This window comes from Ruditapes philippinarum, unplaced genomic scaffold, assembly GCF_026571515.1.
Source record: "Ruditapes philippinarum isolate M1 unplaced genomic scaffold, ASM2657151v2 ctg937_1_1_1_1, whole genome shotgun sequence".
Taxonomy (NCBI): Eukaryota; Metazoa; Mollusca; class Bivalvia; order Venerida; family Veneridae; genus Ruditapes; species Ruditapes philippinarum.
In genome coordinates, this window is record NW_026861665.1 from 403,635 (window position 1) to 424,275 (window position 20,641).

At 32.2% G+C, this 20,641-nt stretch overlaps 1 protein-coding gene across 1 annotated transcript; it reads left to right on the top strand.

Moving 5' to 3' along the window:
- Window positions 1-3,459: 3,459 nt before the first annotated feature.
- On the top strand, window positions 3,460-19,343 carry LOC132716463 (uncharacterized). The gene is made up of 6 exons (XM_060699747.1): window positions 3,460-3,978; window positions 9,790-10,240; window positions 15,491-15,609; window positions 16,889-17,016; window positions 17,965-18,487; window positions 19,256-19,343. Exons 2-6 carry the CDS (start codon window positions 9,791-9,793, stop codon window positions 19,341-19,343), a joined length of 1,308 nt encoding a protein of 435 aa, XP_060555730.1. The 5' UTR covers window positions 3,460-3,978; window position 9,790.
- The last annotated feature ends 1,298 nt before the right edge of the window (window positions 19,344-20,641 follow it).

A 20,641-nucleotide genomic window follows, 5' to 3' on the forward strand; every position in this document is an offset into this window, starting at 1 on the left:
GATTAAAGATCGATCGACAGGGTAGATAGACATAAGAACGAGACATAATCATCTAGCCCACGTAGACGACGACCTAGCAATAAATTGTTTTCCGTCTGCAGTCAGCAGTTACGCATTGTAATCTCATCTGTACTGATAATAAATAAAATACTAGAACTTTGAGCCGTTTATAACAGCCTCCAATTTGATCGACGAGTCTACCCTTTCCTAAAACAGAAATTCCCCTAGGTAGCTTACTGTAATGCATGTGCTCGAATACAGACATAACAATAATAGTTGCTATTTTCTGTCGATTGAGTTTCACTGCGGCGGCTTAGTGGGTTGTTTTACCCTGAAAATAAATAAATTAACATGTTTTATACTTATTTTGCAAACAAATCAACTGTTATATACATCAAAAAAGTCTTAGAATATACTCTATACTTCCCTTCTCAGAAATTTCTTTTACCTTTTTATTCTGATAAACTTGCACAAATACAATACTCTTGAATTTAAATTCTACAGCAGTACTACATATACATGTAATCACCCCAGATGTATCAACTTTACAATTACAGCACTATGTACGTATAAATGTGAAGACCCCCCCCCCCCCCCCCCAAGACGAATGGGCACAAATATTTCAAGAAAATAGTTTGCAATGTGGATATAACTTTCTTTGTTCACTTCACAATATTTTACTTTTTAATACATTAATTTTTCAAAATGTTTATGAAAATTAGCATGAATCTGTTGGAATCATGCTTTAAATAACTGCTTGCATATCATGGTCTTGAAACTACAGATCTAGCTAAAGCCAGAGTTTTACCAAGTATATGAATTGCCTGAAACGCTTGCAATTTTGTTGAATCTATTCTATTGTACAAGGAAGCTGATTCATTCATGAATGATCTTATGATCTTAAGTTTATAGCCACAGAAATTCCATTGCACTGACTTGATAATATGGTCCGTTACATATGGTGTTAACCATTGCATTAATATTACATACACATTTTGATATGTTTTTGTCCTTTAGAGAGATGTCGTTTAGAACAAGCTGGTAAGTACAAAAGAACCGCGTCTTGTGATCAAAAACTAGAGACAAAATATTGCTTTTGGAAGTGTTGTCTGCGAGAAGCAGATCATTATGTTATGTACAAAGAAGTTGTCCCTTAGGTTTAGTGTACACATTGACATATTATCTTGTTGTACAAGTATTAGTCTGCAAAAGCCTTGCAAAACTAAATAGAGCTTCATCGATCGTTAAGACTTTAATATATCTAGTTGATACAGTTATTTAATTGAAATAAATTCACTAATTTCGACTTAGCTACACCTTTCTAGGAATAATGAGTCTACCAATTCATAGATCCCAATATCATCCTAATCTTTCTTAACCAAATTGCTAGATTCGATATTTACAATAAGAATTTATAACCACAACGTATTCATTAGCAACATGACAAATCAAAGTTTCTGGTTAAACATGCTGTTATTCATTTAGAAGGTCAGAGTATGGACCTATCATTAAAAGTACCATTATGCCTAATAAAAAAAAACCTTTTTTATTTCTCAAAAACGTTTTACCTTTGGTGTCTTGTTTCAGTTTCATGACCATTTTTGCTTCTGTTACATTTTGGCACTTAGTAAAATTATTGTGATTTAGTATTTTTGTATTGAAGTCAAAATACTACTTTGTTTACAGTTTATTTATTTCATATTCAGTTCTACTTTCTTCAGGTGATATACATCTAACTTGCTGTTAAACCATTATTTAAATGTTTTATAACTGAGGCATACATAGTGTGCCTTAAATCCCGCCTCACATATTTCTTTTCAAAATGTTCTTGTTAGCATTTCGATACTACATAGTTATATTGTGGAATACTGTTGCAATTTAAACTTCAGCCTATAACTGATTTGGAGAAAATAAATTTGAAAAGAGTGAGAGAGAGAGAGGAAAAAAACTAGAAACCAGGGTTCTGCAGACAGAATATGAATCTAGTTCTTTACCCCAAGAGAAAACAATCGAAAACACAGACAACTTAGCGGCATCATAAGCAAAAATTACGAAAATTACTTTTAAAAAATTGGACTGTCTTGAAATAATGTCCAGACATATTGATAAATGTTTTGTAAAAATTTTCAGCGATTCTTTATGATATATGGCTACACTTTTTACATTAATGAATTAATATAGAAAGATAAAGTTAACAGTCTATATTCGTAACATGTTAAAGTTCAGAATTTTCTCTATGCATTCTGTCCATGCGAAGTCTTAAGTGAAAATCTTACGCAGTTGTGGAGGGTAATCTCAATGCATGCAAGAATAATTGCCTATAAACATGCTCCCTTAATAAGTATGTCAAGTTTTAAATTAGATCATTTTAGTATTTGAGGTGAATGATAATGTATACATTATTCAATCCACGATTTTGTAAAGACACATTATGCCTAAGGAAAAAAAATATATTTTCCGTCTTTTATAAGGGCAAACCTGAGTTTTATAACGATTAAATGCAATGTAGTATTCTGACTTCCATGCTAAACTCTAAACATCTTTAGAACTACACTCATTGTCAAAATGCAAGGAAAAAATAAAATAAATAAATAAACAAAGGGGCTAAGCCATAGTGTGCGTCAAAAAATAGCTTTACATTAAAAAGGGAGACAACTTTCTCGATATTTTGAATATTGATCTTTCGAGTGACCTCCCTTAAATTGAAACGTTGCTCCATACCCCATTTTATTTATTTATTTATTTATGTATGTATTTATTTACTTACTTATTTGACAGAGATTTGTCAGAGTTGTTATTTGATATTAAATATGCCCCGGAGATTATTAGAAATTGCTGGTAAAAAATTAAATTATTTTATCTCTTCACTTTCTCTGACAGAGGCCTATACGGCTTACAGACATACATAAATATGATTTTTCGTCACTAAAATTGCTACTTTTATATTACCGTACTTTAAATCATTGTGCATGAGAAAGTCGGCACAGACACGCCCGTGATAATACTTTCAAAAGAAATTATAATGACACTACGTTAACATGATGATATATACGTAATACACTCGGATAAACGTCTTTTCATGCCTTACCGACTACAACATATTCCCAGAGTTATAGTAATAATAATAAATGTATTGTATATTTGAAACAACTCGAGCGTAAAACGGTTTGCTTTTTATCCTTTGATCAGCTTAATGTCAACCCACGCAACTAGTGTACACTAAATTATGTGCCATCTGAACACATGCTATTCATTCACTACTGAATTTGAGACAAGTGCATTTAAGATATTGACCGGGTAAAGCAGAGTAAGGGAAAAAGGAGTCATAAACTATTTAAAAATAACTTATTGAACTCTGAATAATGTAAACACTATTGATTATTTAGTTCATAAATGGCCTACAAAGTTACGTTTATCGCAACATCGACTATTGATTTTTGATTAAACATGTACCTACGATGAAGAAATCTTAAATCCTCGTGAATTACATGCCCGCGTCATCGTACAAAACCTGAATTATATAATGACATTATATACTTCATAAATGTGTGTGATTATAAAATTCAATGTTCGGGAATTTAATTAAGAAAAGTGACAGGTTGTCTTAACGTATGATACAAAGACAATTAGTAATCCAACTTGTCAGGTGTAAGCACCTAAGTAATGTATTGTTGACATAGTGACACATACCGCGACCACTGCTGATCGGACGCTTTCTTTTTTACATGTACATGAATTCTTTCGTCTGTAAAATATGGTGGAAGATTAATGTGTATATTGAAAACTTTTAACTGGATCACGTGACTGTTTATGTACATGTGAAAATGTAACATGTGGAATAAATCGTCGATTTTTCGTTCGATGAAATTTTATGACTTTAAACTTTCCTCTGATGCGTAACATATCTTTACAGTAAACCAACGTTTAATTCACCTTTTCAATATAAAAGCGGAATTAAATTGTATAAATTTACAACGAGTAAGTACAACTTTAAAATTGTATACATGTATATTTCAACTTTTGTTAAACTTTCATCACTTATGTAATATTAGCAATTAGGATGTAATACTGTTGCTTATAACATTAAAACACTGATTTATATTATGAAATATTTGGACATTTCTGTTGAAAATGTGTCAGAGTTAAATCGTATACGTATACATATATCGAACATCCACAGTGTGTTAACTAGTTACCCGCACTCCAGAGCATACCTTTACATATTTTGACGACAGGGAAAGAGATAACGATAGTCTATTTAGAAAAGTCATATTCAGATGCTCTTACATTAGTTACTTTTTCTGTGACGACAGGGAACGTATTTTTATTTTTGCCTATGAAAATGACCAAAAACATCTTAAATTAAATTATATGCCCGCCCCACGTACAATCAATATTTTTGATTAATGTACAAGCAAGTTTAAATGTTGTGATTACAATTATTATGGAACAATAAATGAATATATCAGAATAGTTATAAAACATGGTTTTAGAATAAAACAAAATGATTCGTAAAGAATTATCTCATGTATAAATCGAGTGTCAGTTTTTAATGCATAAATGTTTTGATGTACAGAAGTCTGACCCTTGTCCATTTAGAATTACATGCTTGGAAGCCTTTTTACAAATTGGAAAATTTGCATTTAACATTAAATGTTAAAAATGTGAACTGAAATTGTTTATTTTTTTATGAAAATCTTCATAATTCATTTAATCATTCATTCAATACCCTCTTTTATATGCGTAACACTATTTTTGTTAAATCATGTATTTCACTTCATATTCATAAGTATGTAATACTTTACACGTACAATTTCAATTATAACTAATACTGCAAAACCCCTACTGTAATGTCCAGCGTATGGTCATGTACAAGCAATGTTGACACATCATAGTCAATGTGACATTGAACATTGTTTAATTAAGTTGAATGTAAAAAATTCTATAACATAAACAATTTATATGAAGATTGATTTTGTTCCTATTTTCTAAATCATAATATAATTTTAGTCGACTAAGAATTGTAATTAATGGGAAATCTGTCTATTCAACTCGCGTCACTTGATTTAATTTAATTTCTGTTGATGACATATTTTACTATAATTCTATTCTAAGGAAAGATTAATTAACAAATAAATATGTTCCTTATCATTAAAACATAAATTCAAATATGTGACAATGTAATAAGTTCTAGATATAAAGTGCACAGAATCATATCCATATCAACTTATTTTTACCCCTATTACAAAATGAAAAACACCTAAAACACTGCTTCAACTTCAAATATTGCGTGGGCTCGGCCGCTTCGTTTTAATGTGTCCATCTAATTCCATTTCAAGGATATTAAAACATTTAAAATCTTACCCCAAATTATCTATGGAACAAATTTAACATAGTCAATATTTCAGTTTTTCCCTACAAGATTTTCGTTATTCATGTTAATAATTGTCAGGAAAAACAAGCAAAGACTGTATTCATTGATTGATTTTATCTCCTGTATTTAAAGAGTTACCGAATTTGACTTTAAGTTTTGTGTATTGCTTAATATGTGGTAAACGTATAAAGGGAGTCTCTTGACCTTGTCAAAAATATTATAGCGTTATACTCTTAGCCCTTTTTTTATACAAATTGGTCTTTCTCTTAAATTAAAACTTTTTAAAATTTAAAACCGATTACTTAATGTTTTTTCTTTTTTCGAAAAAGGGATTAACTTCGTTCTGATTCCTTGCTCTTCAATTACTCTTTTTATATGCAGGGGATAACATATACTTCATTATTAATTTATTATACATGTAAATATTTTACTTCGCAGAAGCTCCATAATATGATTAATCATGTGACGTCATGGTGCAAGGATTATAAATAAATCTGAAGAGCAGAATTATCCCCAATCTGAACTTTTCAAGTCTTGTTCCGTTAGGTTCAATTATTACCATTGCAATTTGTTATATACGAAAATTAAACAAGAAACAAAAAACGACACTTTACACATTGTATTTGTTAAATTACATAGAAACTTACTATCACTGTTCATATAACAAATTCATTATTTATGGAAACGTTTGAAATATTTTGTCTCACATTTTAAACTCAAATCATATCTATTTTACATTTGCTCGCTTATACGATTTAATAAATATGAATTCTGTCCATTCCTCCTCATTCTCGCGTTAATTCAGAGATCATTTTGTTGCAGTACAAAATTTTATTATATTCTTTATTATCATATCGATATCATAATTCAAATTCAAATCATATATTATGTTCCCTTATCATAAGATATCATGATGTGACAAGTTCAATTAAATTTCAATAAATTGCAGCTTAATCTTTATTTATATTACAGAAATTATTATACTTCCAATAAATAACTTATTTGTTTAAGGTGTCCTTTGCTTAAGACTCTAATTTTTATTTCCTAAAGCTTTTATTTTCCTTATAGTTCAAAAAGCCAAATAATGACACTTATGAACAAATTTTGATTGTTGCATTAGGTCAAATAAATTTAAGTTATCTCCAATTAAACTTAACTTTTCTTACTTTTTTGCAAATTTTAATTTTATAGCACTATTTATTCAAAGCTCTTAAAAGAAACGTATTTTAATGTTTGTGAAGATTCCATTGATATTCCTGGGTTATTAAAACAGATGAATTATCTTGATCATTTATTGTAATTTTCAATCATTTGAAAAATGATTTTTAATTATAACTCATATAGGTTCTTTTTATTATAAATATCTACTTTAAAACTTTTTGACACAATATAATGTATGACGCGTTAAATACTCTAGCTCATATGTTCAAGAGCTTGTTATCCTCTTTAAACTTATATTTTTTATTTTAAAACGTATTAGCTTTGCTCACTTAATTTCGAAAAGGGCGTTACTGCGTCTGATTCCTTTCGTTACAGTTAAAAGTTCTTCATTTAATATAGAAAAAATTAAATACGTCTATAGTTATTCTTAATTATTAATAGAAAGTAGAAATAGATGAAACTTTACTGCCCAAAGTGCTCGCATTAATGTAAATAATTTATTACTGGAAAAATCGTGCTCCCGTGCGCCAAGGACATTGATAGTAAAAGTTGTAGAAATTACTTCTCAATCGTGTAATGATTTCAGTTTGTTCCGTTAGATTTGAAATTACCTATTCAATTTGTTTTTATATACGAAGATACTTTAAAACAAAAACAAAACAAAAACCTTACGACTACCTTTACACATTGTATCTTGTTAAATTGTTACATACGAAAACTACTGTCCCACCTGTTCATTATAGCTATAGTCATTCTATGTTTATTGGATAGAGTTTGAAAATATAATTAAAATGCCCACAATTAAAAAAATATCTTTTTAATCATGTTGTTGCATTTATGTGACCTGATTCTAAATAAAAGTAATTGCTGTTGTCAGCGATTGGCCCTCCTCATATATCATATCGTATATCATATCATGCATCGATCAACATAATGTATCATATCAAATCATGCATCATGTATCATTATCATATATCATATCGATATCATATCATATCGATATCATATTGTATTATATTCGCAACCAGGCACAATTGTTCATTGAGATAGGTCGATGAGAGGTGGACAAAGTTTACAACAATTTAATGACATGTTTTCAATTAAATATACAGCTGTTACATCTTTTGATGTATATATATATATCAAGGAAGATTATTGATTAAACAATCAACAATATAAATAACTAAATCAATTTGTTAAAGGTCCATTAAGCCTAAAAGATGCTAATATTTTTATTTCTCAAAAGCTTTTTATTTTTCGGGTCCTGTTATAGTTTCAAAAAAAAGCTAAATAACTCCCTGACCAACTGCCTGAACAATTTTTGATCCTGTTGCTTTTTAAGAATTAAATACAGTTTAAGTGTATGGAAATCCAAATACTACTTTGTTAACATTTTGCTACTTTTAGGACAAATAATTTCAAATATAGCACTACTTTTTTCAGGTGGAAAGCATCTAACATGCTCTGAAACCATTTTGAAACGCTATGAAACTAATGTTTGCCCTTTCTGAAGAAATTTTCCTTATACGTTTCTGAGTTAATTAAGAGCAGACTGTGAATGTAACATCTTGAATCACTTTTTTATATTTTGTTTTATATTTTTGCAATCATTATGTATACATAATAGATTTTTAAAAATATGGATCAACATCATTATTATGTTCTTCATTCTATCATAGTAAATATGCGTTGATTTCAAAAACATTTTTAGAACACAAGTGTATAATAAGAATATAAGAGTATAGAGTACGTAATAAATCTTCAAAATGTTCAAGAGCTTGTTATCCTCACTTAAGAAATTCTTTCTATTTTAAAGGCCCATTAAGCGTCCAACCTTAAATTTCAAAAGCATGCTACGTGTGCGTGTGCGCGCGCGCGTGTGTGTGTGCTATTACCAGATTCCAAAAGTTACTCATTGGTAATATAGCTAATAAATTTCAACAGATAACGTCTTCAAATATATTTCTTAACTTATAAATAGAATATTGAGAAATATTGATGAAAGCTTAAATGCATATTTTCATTTTCCGTATTTTCACTGTAAAAATTTATATTTCACTGCAGTGAAACATATTTTTCGTATTTTCACTAGTGTCTTTCTAGTCTTCTTTCGTCTAAATTTACCAGATACACAAAATTTACGGGAGGTCTTTCAAATTGTAATGTCAAAAAAGAGAAAAATGTATATGATAAACAGAACATTCAAGTTTTTTTCTATAAAACAGGATTTATTTTCGCCTTGTGGTATGAAAATTATCTTATTTCACTTAAAGCGGTACTCAAAAAATACTTGAATTCATACCACTCGATGAAAATAAATCCTGAATTTCTTTAAAAAAAAAACAACACACACACACACACACACATAAAACAAACAAACAAACTTGAATATCCTTATATATTTATTGTCATTATTTGAGATACACATTTGTGTTTTATCAATCAACCAATCAATCAATCAATCAATCAATCAAATTGTACTTTGCCAAATTTCTGATGCCATTAAAACTTGTATACCTGTATCACCTTGGCAAGGCATCACAAAGTGGGTTAATAACTATCTGTTATAGTATTTTTTGACCATGTTTGACCTACTATTATGCTACTCGAAGGTAGAGCTTAGTCGTCGCTTTGTCCGTCCGTCCGAACGTACGAACTCAAGTGACATTATGGAATAATATCCATGTTCATTCCGTACCGACTTGTACTCATGGGGAAAAGGGTTACTCATGGGGTTTAAATACGTTGCTTATATGGTTATAGAAATCAAAGAAGATCAAAGAAAAAATCCAAAATGTCAACTCAGAGAGATTCCGTCCGTCCGTCCCCTTTTCTTGTCCGGGACATACCTCTGTAACTACAAGAGGTATAAACAAAAAAAATGTAGGTGGATAGATCTCATTGAGTAAAAGTGTAGTGCAAAAGAAACAAAACTCTGTCTTGCCTAATTTTGGAGTTATTGTCTTTTTTCAAGTTTACATTGTTAACTTTGTCCGAGACATAACACTGAAACTAAAAGATATCGACAAGAAGTAGTTTCTCTGTGTCCAGAACCTGTTCTTGTTTCATATAGATTCTACAAATTGATTTCTTCAAATTGATTGAAAACCTACTTCTGTTTTGTAAAGCGGAATTCGAGTGGTGACAGTCAGTTTTACGTTTAACAATTAGGACACATTTATTATATACATTTTTATATTGTCAAACGACTATCTATGATGAACCTATACACTGACATGTTTGTTTCGCTTCAGAATGAATCTCTCACACGTTTTCCGAAGGTTTGCAACAGAATTGGCCTACGACGATCACACAAACCCACACTATGATGTCACAGCAGGTCAGCTGAGTTTCGCTTTTATTTGGGCATGGTGCACATTTCTTTGGTTATTCCGCTACGCCGGTAAACCCCACCGGGAACCAAATGGAAATGATGACGCAGTAACTAGAAAAGAGTCGAATTCAAACGGTAGTGTCAAAGCTGACACTGAAAAAGTAAAACAGCAGCAAACATCGGTGGTGGATATTGAAAAGGATGACAAAATTGTTGACACAAATAAAGTAAAATCAGTAGTAAACGAAAAAGAAAATGGTGTGAAGACATTTTCGTCGGTGAGGCCACCACCTCCATTAGATGTTTTCCTTAAACATGTGTACATATTTGGATTACTTTTGTTCTTTTTCTACCTTTGCGATTACAGAAAGGTATGTTACTTACGTTTTTAACCTTTAACCCGATAAAAAAACCAGGTTCTTTCAAATACTATTTGAAAGATCATTCTAGAATCGAAACATATAAGCCATTGTCATCATTTACATAAGCAAAGCCAGCTTGTTGGCCCGTGCAGTCTGACCAGGCCCTTTACAATTGTGTGCTTGACTTGCCTTATATTTTCATTTTTACATTCTTAAAATTGATAATGGACAGTTCCGAAAATGGAAACTGGACAAGTTCATTTAAAAATAGAGCAATATGAGCGTTAAATAAACATATACTATGCAAGTAAAGCAAAAAATAAACGTGTACATTTAATCATGTTAGACATTCCTTTATCAAACAGATCTTTTTTTATTTTATTTCGGACTTAGTTACAGTTTCCTTGGTGCCACGGTTAAGTCGTAGTTCATAAAATATTTATAGCGCTTAATAGATGTGAAAATTGAGTACATGTAAATGTAAGTAAGAAGTTTTGATAGAGAATTAATTACTTTAGATTCATTCACTGTATAGGTCTCAGGACATAAAATCACTTGCCCGACACCGCCGTGGGTTCGAACCAGAGCAAACGAATTTCTTTTATGTGAGGAAGCTATCCAGCTATGGGAAGGCCGTTGGTTCTAATCAGATGCCTGCCCGTACCGGAAATAATTAAAATAGGTTTAAAAACATAATGATGTGTGAGTACGATAGACCATACACATGGCCAAAATCAGATCATCCAGAAATGTTTTACCAATAACTTCATTCAATAAAAAAAGTTTGTTTTGTCGGTCATTTTGGCAGACTATCGTTTGAAACCATCAATTAAGGTTCATTGTTCAATCAGTACATTTTTTGAAAGGTAAAGGTTACATTGAATTGTATTCAGCCCATCTTATGGATGTAAACTAATTACCCGCATGCCTGAAACTGCTAAACCGTTTTATTTGATCATATCATTTACATTGCATTCATGTTGAAAATGTTCATGATTTTTTTCCTGATTTTATTCCGGAAGTATGAATTGCGAAAGGAGATTATCACGTGGCGTATGCAAGAAAAAAAATCAATTTTGATTCTGATTGACAATCATCTTTTTGTGCCCCCACTTTAGTGGCGGGCATTTAGATTTACCATTGTCCGTCCGTCCTTCCGTCCGTCCGTTCTCTTTTGTGTCGCACGTATTTCAAAAAGTATTTGACCTAGTCTGGATTTATTTAGTATTTTTAGAGTTATTGCCCTTGACTTTGTAAAAATTTGCAATTTTCAACTTCTGTCGCACGTAACTCAAAAAGTATTTGACCTAGAGTCATGAAACTTTACAGGAATGTTGATACGTGTGTGCAGTTGTGCACCTTGGTATTTTCGTCTGGATTTATTTAGTATTTTTAAAGTTATTGCCCTTGACTTAGTAAAAATTTGCAATTTTCATCTTGTGTCGCACGTTACTCAAGAAGTATTTGACCTAGAGTCATGAAACTTTACAGGAATGTTGATACGTGTGTGCAGTTGTGCACCTGGGTATTTTCGTCTGGATTTATTTAGTATTTTTAAAGTTATTGCCCTTGACTTAGTAAAAATTTGCAATTTTCATCTTGTGTCGCACGTTACTCAAGAAGTATTTGACCTAGAGTCATGAAACTTTACAGGAATGTTGATCAGCATGTGTAGTTTGTGCACCTGGGTATTTTCGTCTGAAGTATTTGACCTAGAGTCATGAAGCTTACATGAATGTTGATCAGCATGTGTAGTTGTGCACCTGGTTTTTTTTTGTCTGGATTTATTAAGTATTTTTAGAGTTATTGCCCTTGATTTAGAAAAAATTTGCAATTTTCATCTTGTGTCGCACGTTACTCAAGAAGTATTTGACCTAGAGTCATGAAACTTTACAGGAATGTTGATCAGCATGTGTAGTTGTGCACCTGTTTTTTTTTGTCTGGATTTACTTAGTATTTTTAGAGTTATTGCCCTTGATTTAGTAAAATTTTGCAATTTTCAACTTGTTTCTCATGTAACTCGAAAAGGATTTGACCTTTAGTCATGCAACTTTACAGGATTGTTGATCAGCATGTGTAGTTGTGCACCTGGGTATTTTCGTCTGAAGTATTTGACCTAGAGTCATGAAGCTTACAGGAATGTTGATCAGCATGTGTAGTTGTGCACCTGGTTTTTTTGTCTGGATTTATTAAGTATTTTTAGAGTTATTGCCCTTGATTTAGAAAAAATTTGCAATTTTCATCTTGTGTCGCACGTTACTCAAGAAGTATTTGACCTAGAGTCATGAAACTTTACAGGAATGTTGATCAGCATGTGTAGTTGTGCACCTGGTTTTTTTTGTCTGGATTTACTTAGTATTTTTAGAGTTATTGCCCTTGATTTAGTAAAATTTTGCAATTTTCAACTTGTTTCTCATGTAACTCGAAAAGGATTTGACCTTTAGTCATGCAACTTTACAGGATTGTTGATCAGCATGTGTAGTTGTGCACCTGGGTATTTTCGTCTGAAGTATTTGACCTAGAGTCATGAAGCTTACAGGAATGTTGATCAGCATGTGTAGTTGTGCACCTGGTTTTTTTGTCTGGATTTATTAAGTATTTTTAGAGTTATTGCCCTTGATTTAGTAAAATTTTGCAATTTTCAACTTGTGTCGCATGTAACTCAAAAAGGATTTGACATGGAGTAATGAAACTTTACAAGAATGTTGATTTGCATGTGTAGTTGTGCACTTGGGTATTTTCGTCTGGATTTATTTAGTATTTTTAGAGTTATTTAGAGTTATTGCCCTTGATTTAGTAAAATTTTGCAATGTACAATTTGTTTCGCATGTAACTCAAAAAGTATTTGACATAGAGTCATTAAACCTTACGGGAAGGTTGCTCAGCATATGTAGTTGTGCAAATTTGGTTTCGCTTGTGGATTTATCCAGTATTTGTAGAGTTATTTCCCTTGACTTAGTAAAAACCGTTTCATTATGTTGTGTTATTTGTTCCTTGAGTGCTTGTGTTAGAATCAACCAATTTTACAGGAATAATGATCAACATCATTATATTACAAGAATAATGATCAACATCACTGTGAAGCTATGCACCTGGGACTTTGCATGTGAATTTTTTTTAGTTTTGTTAGAGTTATTGCCCTTGACTTACAGTAGTATGAATTTGCAATTTTCAACTTGTTTATGCATAGCTCAAAAAGACTTGTATGTCTGAAAGTTTACAAGAATGTTGGTCAACATGTGTACTTTGGGGTTTGCTTGTGGATTTATTCAGTATTTGTAAAGTTCTTGCCCTTTACTTAGTAAAAGATTTTTATAGTTTTCAACTTGTGGCATATGTAATATTTGACCTAGAGTAATAAGATTGACAAAACAGTGGCGTGTGGGGGCACCCGTGTCCTATGGACACATTTCTAGTTAATCATGGTTTTATCAATTTACAACTTTACCCCCTTCCAGATGTTCAGGACTTTCTAGCTCACCTGAGCTAGCGCAAGGTGAGCTTTGAGGATCGTTGAATGTCCGTCGTCCGTTCACATTTGTTAGTTAACAATCTAGTGGTCACATTTTTGCCTCAATCATCATAAAACTTTGTCAGGGTGCTTGTCTAGGTAATTGCACGCATGAGTTCAAACATGGGTCTTCTCGGATGAAAACTAGGTCACAAGAGCTAAAACGAGAAACACTCTAGTGCCTACTGTTTTGATCTAAATATCCTGGAAATTGGTCTGAAAGTTTATTTTGATAATTGCAAGTTCGAATATGGGTCACCTGGGGTCATAAACTAGGTCACACCGCCCAAATATTGAGAAAAAAACTTTTAAACACTTTAATGTCACATTTTAGACTCAAATGCCATCACATTTTTTCAGGATGCTTGTTTAGTTAATTGCTTGGATGAGTTTGAACATGGGTCGTCTTCCTTGATGAAAACCTAGGTCACAGGAGCTAAAAATAGAAAATTCTTGTTAACTCTCTGGTGGCTACTGTTGTTATCCAGATATCCTTGAAATTGGTCTGCAAGTTTGTTTTGATGATTTTTAGGTCAAGTTCGTATATGGGTCACCTGGGGTCAAACACTATGTCACACTGCCAAAATATGGGAAAAAAAACTTTGTTAACACTCTAGAAGTCACATTCATCAAACTTGGTATAAGGAATTGCTCGGATGAGTTCGATGGGTCAGGTGGGCGATCTAGGGCCATTTGGCCCCCTTGTTTAACAGTAACGAACTCTTTCCCGATCGCATCTTATCGATCCATTTAGTCAGACCTATGAATAACTGTCGAAGTGATCCGATTGACACTCGGTGTAACACGGCCGGAACTGGTCACTTTTTTCTTTATTATCTTTTTCCTTTATGTTTAAGTCAGCCAAAAGATACCCTTGTAACATATTTCGCAACCAAGTATTGTGATTAAACTATATATCCCTTGATAATCCGGATGGTCAAAGTACCAATATATAGCGAAATATTGTTACGCAAAAGAGTTAACAAAAAGTTTTAAAAAGATGGTTTATTTACGTCTACTTTTATTATACGGGAAAGAAAGAATCGTCTTGATTTATTACCTTTAATATTAGACATTGGTTCTTTACAGCAGCTGTTGTTATATGAAAGCTAATGGTCATTTAACCAAGCAACATGCTGAGCTAATCTGCTATATAATAACAAGAGCACCGCATAGGCGGGACAATATACGCCCGAATGCAAATTTGGTTTTCATTAATTAAAAGATCAAACTAATCAAAACTGATTTTTAAGTAAGAAATTTATAGACCCATTCTTTACACTTGTCCTGAACATTTTTTGTTTTCAAATATCAATATAATAGTAAGTGAGATCTACATTTATATTTGCAAAAGAACTATGCTTTAAGACATGTTTACTATATACATATATGTACAAATAAGTTGTGTAAGACCCCCCCCCCCATTACTACCGCCTGGTGAGAGCCATTTTTAACACCAATGAAATGATTTTTGTAACTATTGCAGCAAAGATCCGGGCATTGTAGCATTACATAAGAATACACACAAGTAAATAAGTTTTTCTATGTAAGTGACTCCTGGGGCAGAGCCAATATTGATCCTGTATATATTTGTTTTCTGAAACATAATGTTCCTTTAAGAAAATAAGATACTAATACTTTACCTTTGCAGTCTGATGATGCGCATGCTCAACGTTTGTAGGAACAGGTTAAAAAGACTTTTACACAAAGATAGCATCGCCTTTAACCATTTACACTCTTACTTTCAGGTGTTTCCAAAGTTGGAGCGGGTGTACAACAGGGATGAGTTTTTGTTCGCCATCTTTCTTTTATTTTTGGTGGCTTGTGCCTATACAATACGGCCTACTGCTGATAAAATACTAAACAGGTAAGTCTGGAAACGTTTTGTAAATTACGACCATAGAACAACATCAATAAATGCTGTGGAAGAGTATTGCTTTACTTTGTCATGTCTAATCTAAGTTAGGCATTAGAAGGAAAACATAGAATACTCGTCACACTGCCCATAGCTTTCGCAGAAGCGGTGTGTCCATCACAGCGGCGGTGGAGTATTCGTCGCAGAAGCGGTGGATAAAATATGGCCGTTTGCTGTTGTCGGCAAGTTTATGACTGGATTTTACTTAATGTTTTACAGGAAACACATAGTGAGACTGCAGCCCACTTATTACACGCACACAGTGCAATTCATTGCCATTTATGCAAACGCTTCTATATAGTTTGACGAGGGGACGCCACTTTTGTCTGATTTTTAGCCCGACTATATGAAGTATATGGAGCGCTGTCCTACTCGCCCCAGCGTCGGCGTCCGCGTCCAGATTTCAGATTAAAGTTTTGGTGCAGTTAAATATTTTTCACAATAACTGTTTCATTTCGTAAGGTATCAACTTCATACTTCAAATATATGTTCCTTAGATTAACCACATGTTATGTGCCAATGTTTATAACTCTAGTACCAATATTGCAAGAATTATCTCCCAATAAACTAAGATTTATTTACTTGAAAAAATGTTATTTTTTACTATAACTTCTTTAGTTTTAAACGTATCTACCTCAAACTTCAAATACCTATTCCTTATCATCAATTTAATACAACTTATGTGACAAGGTTCATAACTCTTGGAGCAATATTTTCAGATTCATGTCTCTTTGAACTTAGGATTTTCTTTCCTTTTTAAGGTATCTACTTCAAACTTCAAATATATATTTCTTATCATTACACACATGCTATGTGACAAGGTTCATAACTTTAGCGTGACTATCTCCAGAATTATTCCCCCACTTAAACAACAAAATGTTATTTTTTACTATAATTTAATACATAATTTTACATAATTTAATTTTCTTTCATAGTTTTGTCTTCCTTACTGCGTCCAGTATTTTATTAGTCGAGCTTCGCTGTCTCCTGTGACAGCTCTTGTGGTAATAGCACGTACAAATGTGTACAAAACGATCCATAAATACTCCAGCATCACATCGTATGTATGATACTTTAACAAAACAACCATATTTTGGAACTTTTGGAAATTGTTATAGCCTTTTCATAAAAAGATTGACAAAAATTGAATACAACGCAGACGGCGATGGATTCGATTGCAACGCAGTCCATTCTTTTCTAATTATAATTGTAAATACGTTAATGTTTTTAGGGACCAAACTGAAGAATGGAAGGGTTGGATGCAGGTCTTGTTTGTTTGGTATCACGTATTTGCTGCCAAGGAATGGTATAACTGGATACGTGTCTATATTGCTGCTTACGTTTGGATGACAGGCTTTGGTAATCTTAATATTATTTTTTCTTTTTATACCAACGACGAAATCCACAATATACTATTCAATATTTGTTGCAGGGAAGAAAAATGACAAATTAAGTATTCAAGATAATTTCTGATACTTAGGTTGCTACAGGAATAATAGGTAACTGTACTTTCTCTTTGACGTTATTCAATCAGTAAGGTGGTTATGTTTTCTCCGTCCGTCCGTCCGTTTTTTTGTCCGAGACATAACTTTGTAACAACAAGAGATATCAACATGAAACTTTGTATGTAGATAGATCTCATTAAGTAGAAGTGCATTGTATAAGAACCATAAATCTGCCTTGCCTAATTTTGAAGTTCGTGCCCTTTGTTCATTTTTACACTTTGAACTTTGTCCGGGACATAACTCTGAAACTATAAGAGATATCAAAATGAAACTTTGTAGGTAGACATATCTCATTAGATAGATGTGCAGTGCACAAGAACCGTTACTTTGCCCTGTCTAGTTTTGGAGTTATTGCCCTTTGTTCATTTTAATACCTTGAACTTTGTCCGGGACATAACTATAAAACTATTTGAGACATCAACTTAAAAGTTTGTAGGTAGATAGATCTCATTGTGTAAAAGTGCAATGCAAAAAAACATAACTTTGTCTTGCCTAATTTTGGAGTTATTGTCCTTTGTTCATTTTTACACGTGACATAACTCTGAAACTATATGAAACTTTGTAGGTAGGTAGAACTCATTGGGTAGAAGTGCATTGCAAAAGAACCATAACTCTGCCTTGCCTAATTTTGAGAGTCGTTGCATTTTGAGCTTTGTTCGGGACATAACTCTGAAATTACAAGATGTATACTTTTCTGTGTCCAAAACCTATTCGGAGCATCACCCGGTTCAGTCGGTTCTTATTTTTCATATCATTTCCTGTAAATGAATAATATAAAATTTGTTTTTATTTATATTTCCAGGAAACTTTTCATTTTTCTGGATACGCAAGGACTTTTCACTGTGGCGATTCCTAAAGATGCAATTCCGGCTAAACTTCTTGGTCACGTGCATATGTGTTGTAACTAATAATCAGTATATGTTGTACTACATATGTGCGATGCATTCCTATTGGTTCATATCCGTGTACGTGTTTATGGGAGTTTTGAAGTCGTGGAATACTGACTCGAACAAAATGACAATAAAATTTGTATTTTATTTCATTTTCAATAGCATAATATTTGAAATTCCAGTAATAACAAACAATATTTTTAGGCCTTTTCAATTCTTGTTAGGGTATACGGAGCCCTCTTATGAGCCAATGCACGAGTGGGCATTTAGGGCTGGTTTGGACCACTGGGCTTGCTTTTTCGGAATGCTGTGTGCGTATAATTACCCACATTTTGAGAACTTTATCAAAAATCTGGAAAGTGGAGAAGGATGGAAGAGGAAATTTTGTATAAAGTGTGTAATGGTGACGACATGCTGTTTAGCACTGGTATTGTGGTATAAGTACGTGATGACAAAGGACAAGTATGAATACAACGTGCTCCATCCGTATACTGCACCTATCCCAATATTGAGCTTTATTATTATCAGAAACGCATTTCCGGTCTTGCGCACTCACTACATTGAATTATTTGCATGGCTCGGCAAAATTACGTTAGAAACATATTTATCACAACTTCATATTTATCTACAGTCAAACGCGAAGCATTTAATAGGATACATTCCAAACTACCATTTTCTCAATTTCGCTTTAGCTACTGTTATCTATTTACCCATCTCTTACGTGCTGTTTAATCTAACCACAGAGTTTAGTTCTTACCTTTTGCCGAACAATTTAAAACTGATAATGAAAAATGCTATGTACATAATGATAGCATTTCTTATACCATATGTGGGATTTTCTATAATGCTTGCAATTTACTGAATTGTAATAAAAGTACATGTATATCCATATTATGTGAAAGATGTGGGGTAAATAAAGGGAATCTACGTTATACATATTATAGTTGTTTATTTTTTGTACTCCTAAAAAAGTTTTAGAGACTATTCTACAAGGTTGTGGAAGGTCGTAGGTTACATCCGGTTTCCGGTGTGAATGTATTGTAGTCAGGAGGATCTTCTTCCACATCAAAAGCTGCAGCCTTTATTTATCCTAAATAGATATAAATAATACAGGGCGCTTACTACACGTATGTACGTGTGTTTCTTTGAAAATTATGTGTATTTTCTAAATAATTTCAGATTATAATAATTTTAATACAACAGTGGAAATCATGCTGGTAAAGTTTGTCAGACAGACGGGACAGCCGGAGTACCTGGAACAGTTCCTGGCTGTTATGGTCAGCCAGAGTAATATAATAATAATAATAGTATCTTTATTTTAAGAAGATAACACACGAAGATATACCATCGCAGAAAACAAATAACATGTCTTAATTTTAAATGTGACCTTCTAAACAATATATAGTACCACAAAACATCATAAAACAAAGCAACTATTCCATTAAGATTTTGTCCTGTAACTATTTTTGACAAACGCTCCTTTTTAGATATTATATATCAAATATACATGCATAAATACTATTGTAACATAATGACATAGTAATGATTATATTTATTTGATCTGCATTATATGTTTTTTATACTTATTTTTAAAAGATGTCATAGAATTCGGAGAACGTAAAACAGATCGTATTCTATTCCAAATCTTAGCACTATTGTAATTAACATCCAATGAATTTTTGAATTTATTAATGTCTAAAATGTTAGGGGAGCGTTTGTCTCAAATGTTCTTTTGGGTGTTCGCAAATACACCTGGCGAACAGTATTATTTAGTGAAGTCTCAATCCGTGAAGTTTGGTCATAGTACATACATCTAGAAAAATTGTAAACTATCCGTTTAGATAATATTGTCTGTATCTCGGACTGCCTGCAAATAAGTTTCCTTTTTACATAATATCGATTCAATTTTCTTTTTACGATATATACGTGCTACAATCATTCATAGTTGGAAAAAAAGCACGTTACAATTCAATACTCCAGAGGAGTTAATGTTTTAGATATAGTTGCAAGAACACAGACTTTATATTTAGCAGAATTATTTCAGGCCCATTATGCCTCAGAAATGCTATCAATTTTATTTCTCGAAAACTTTTTATTTTCTTATTCTTATTACAGATTCAAAAAAAAAAAATGATACTCGTTTGCCATTTAAATGAACTCGTATATTTTGCTTCTTTTGCTTTGTTTGCAATCAGTATAATTATAGTGATGTAAGTCAAAATACTACTTTGTTTACAATTTTCTACCTTTACCACACAGCGCTAATGTCTTTATTTGTTAAACAATTAATGTGCTCTAAATGCAATGTTGAAATATTACTAATCAGATATTTGACCTTTCTAAAGAATTAGATGTATATAGAATTCTTAGGCTAGTGCGCCATTAACCGTTTTCTTTTTTAAAGAATACATTACACTTTCAAGACTGTAGGAGATTTTTTACTGGTTTGATTAAAATGTGTAATTCATCTTTTCACACCGATTATTGTATGATAATGAATGAAAAATGTAATAATCGGCAAAAAAAGATATTTGATTATTTTGTGATCATGATTAGAGGTGGTACTCCAGTCCTGTAATGAGTTAAATC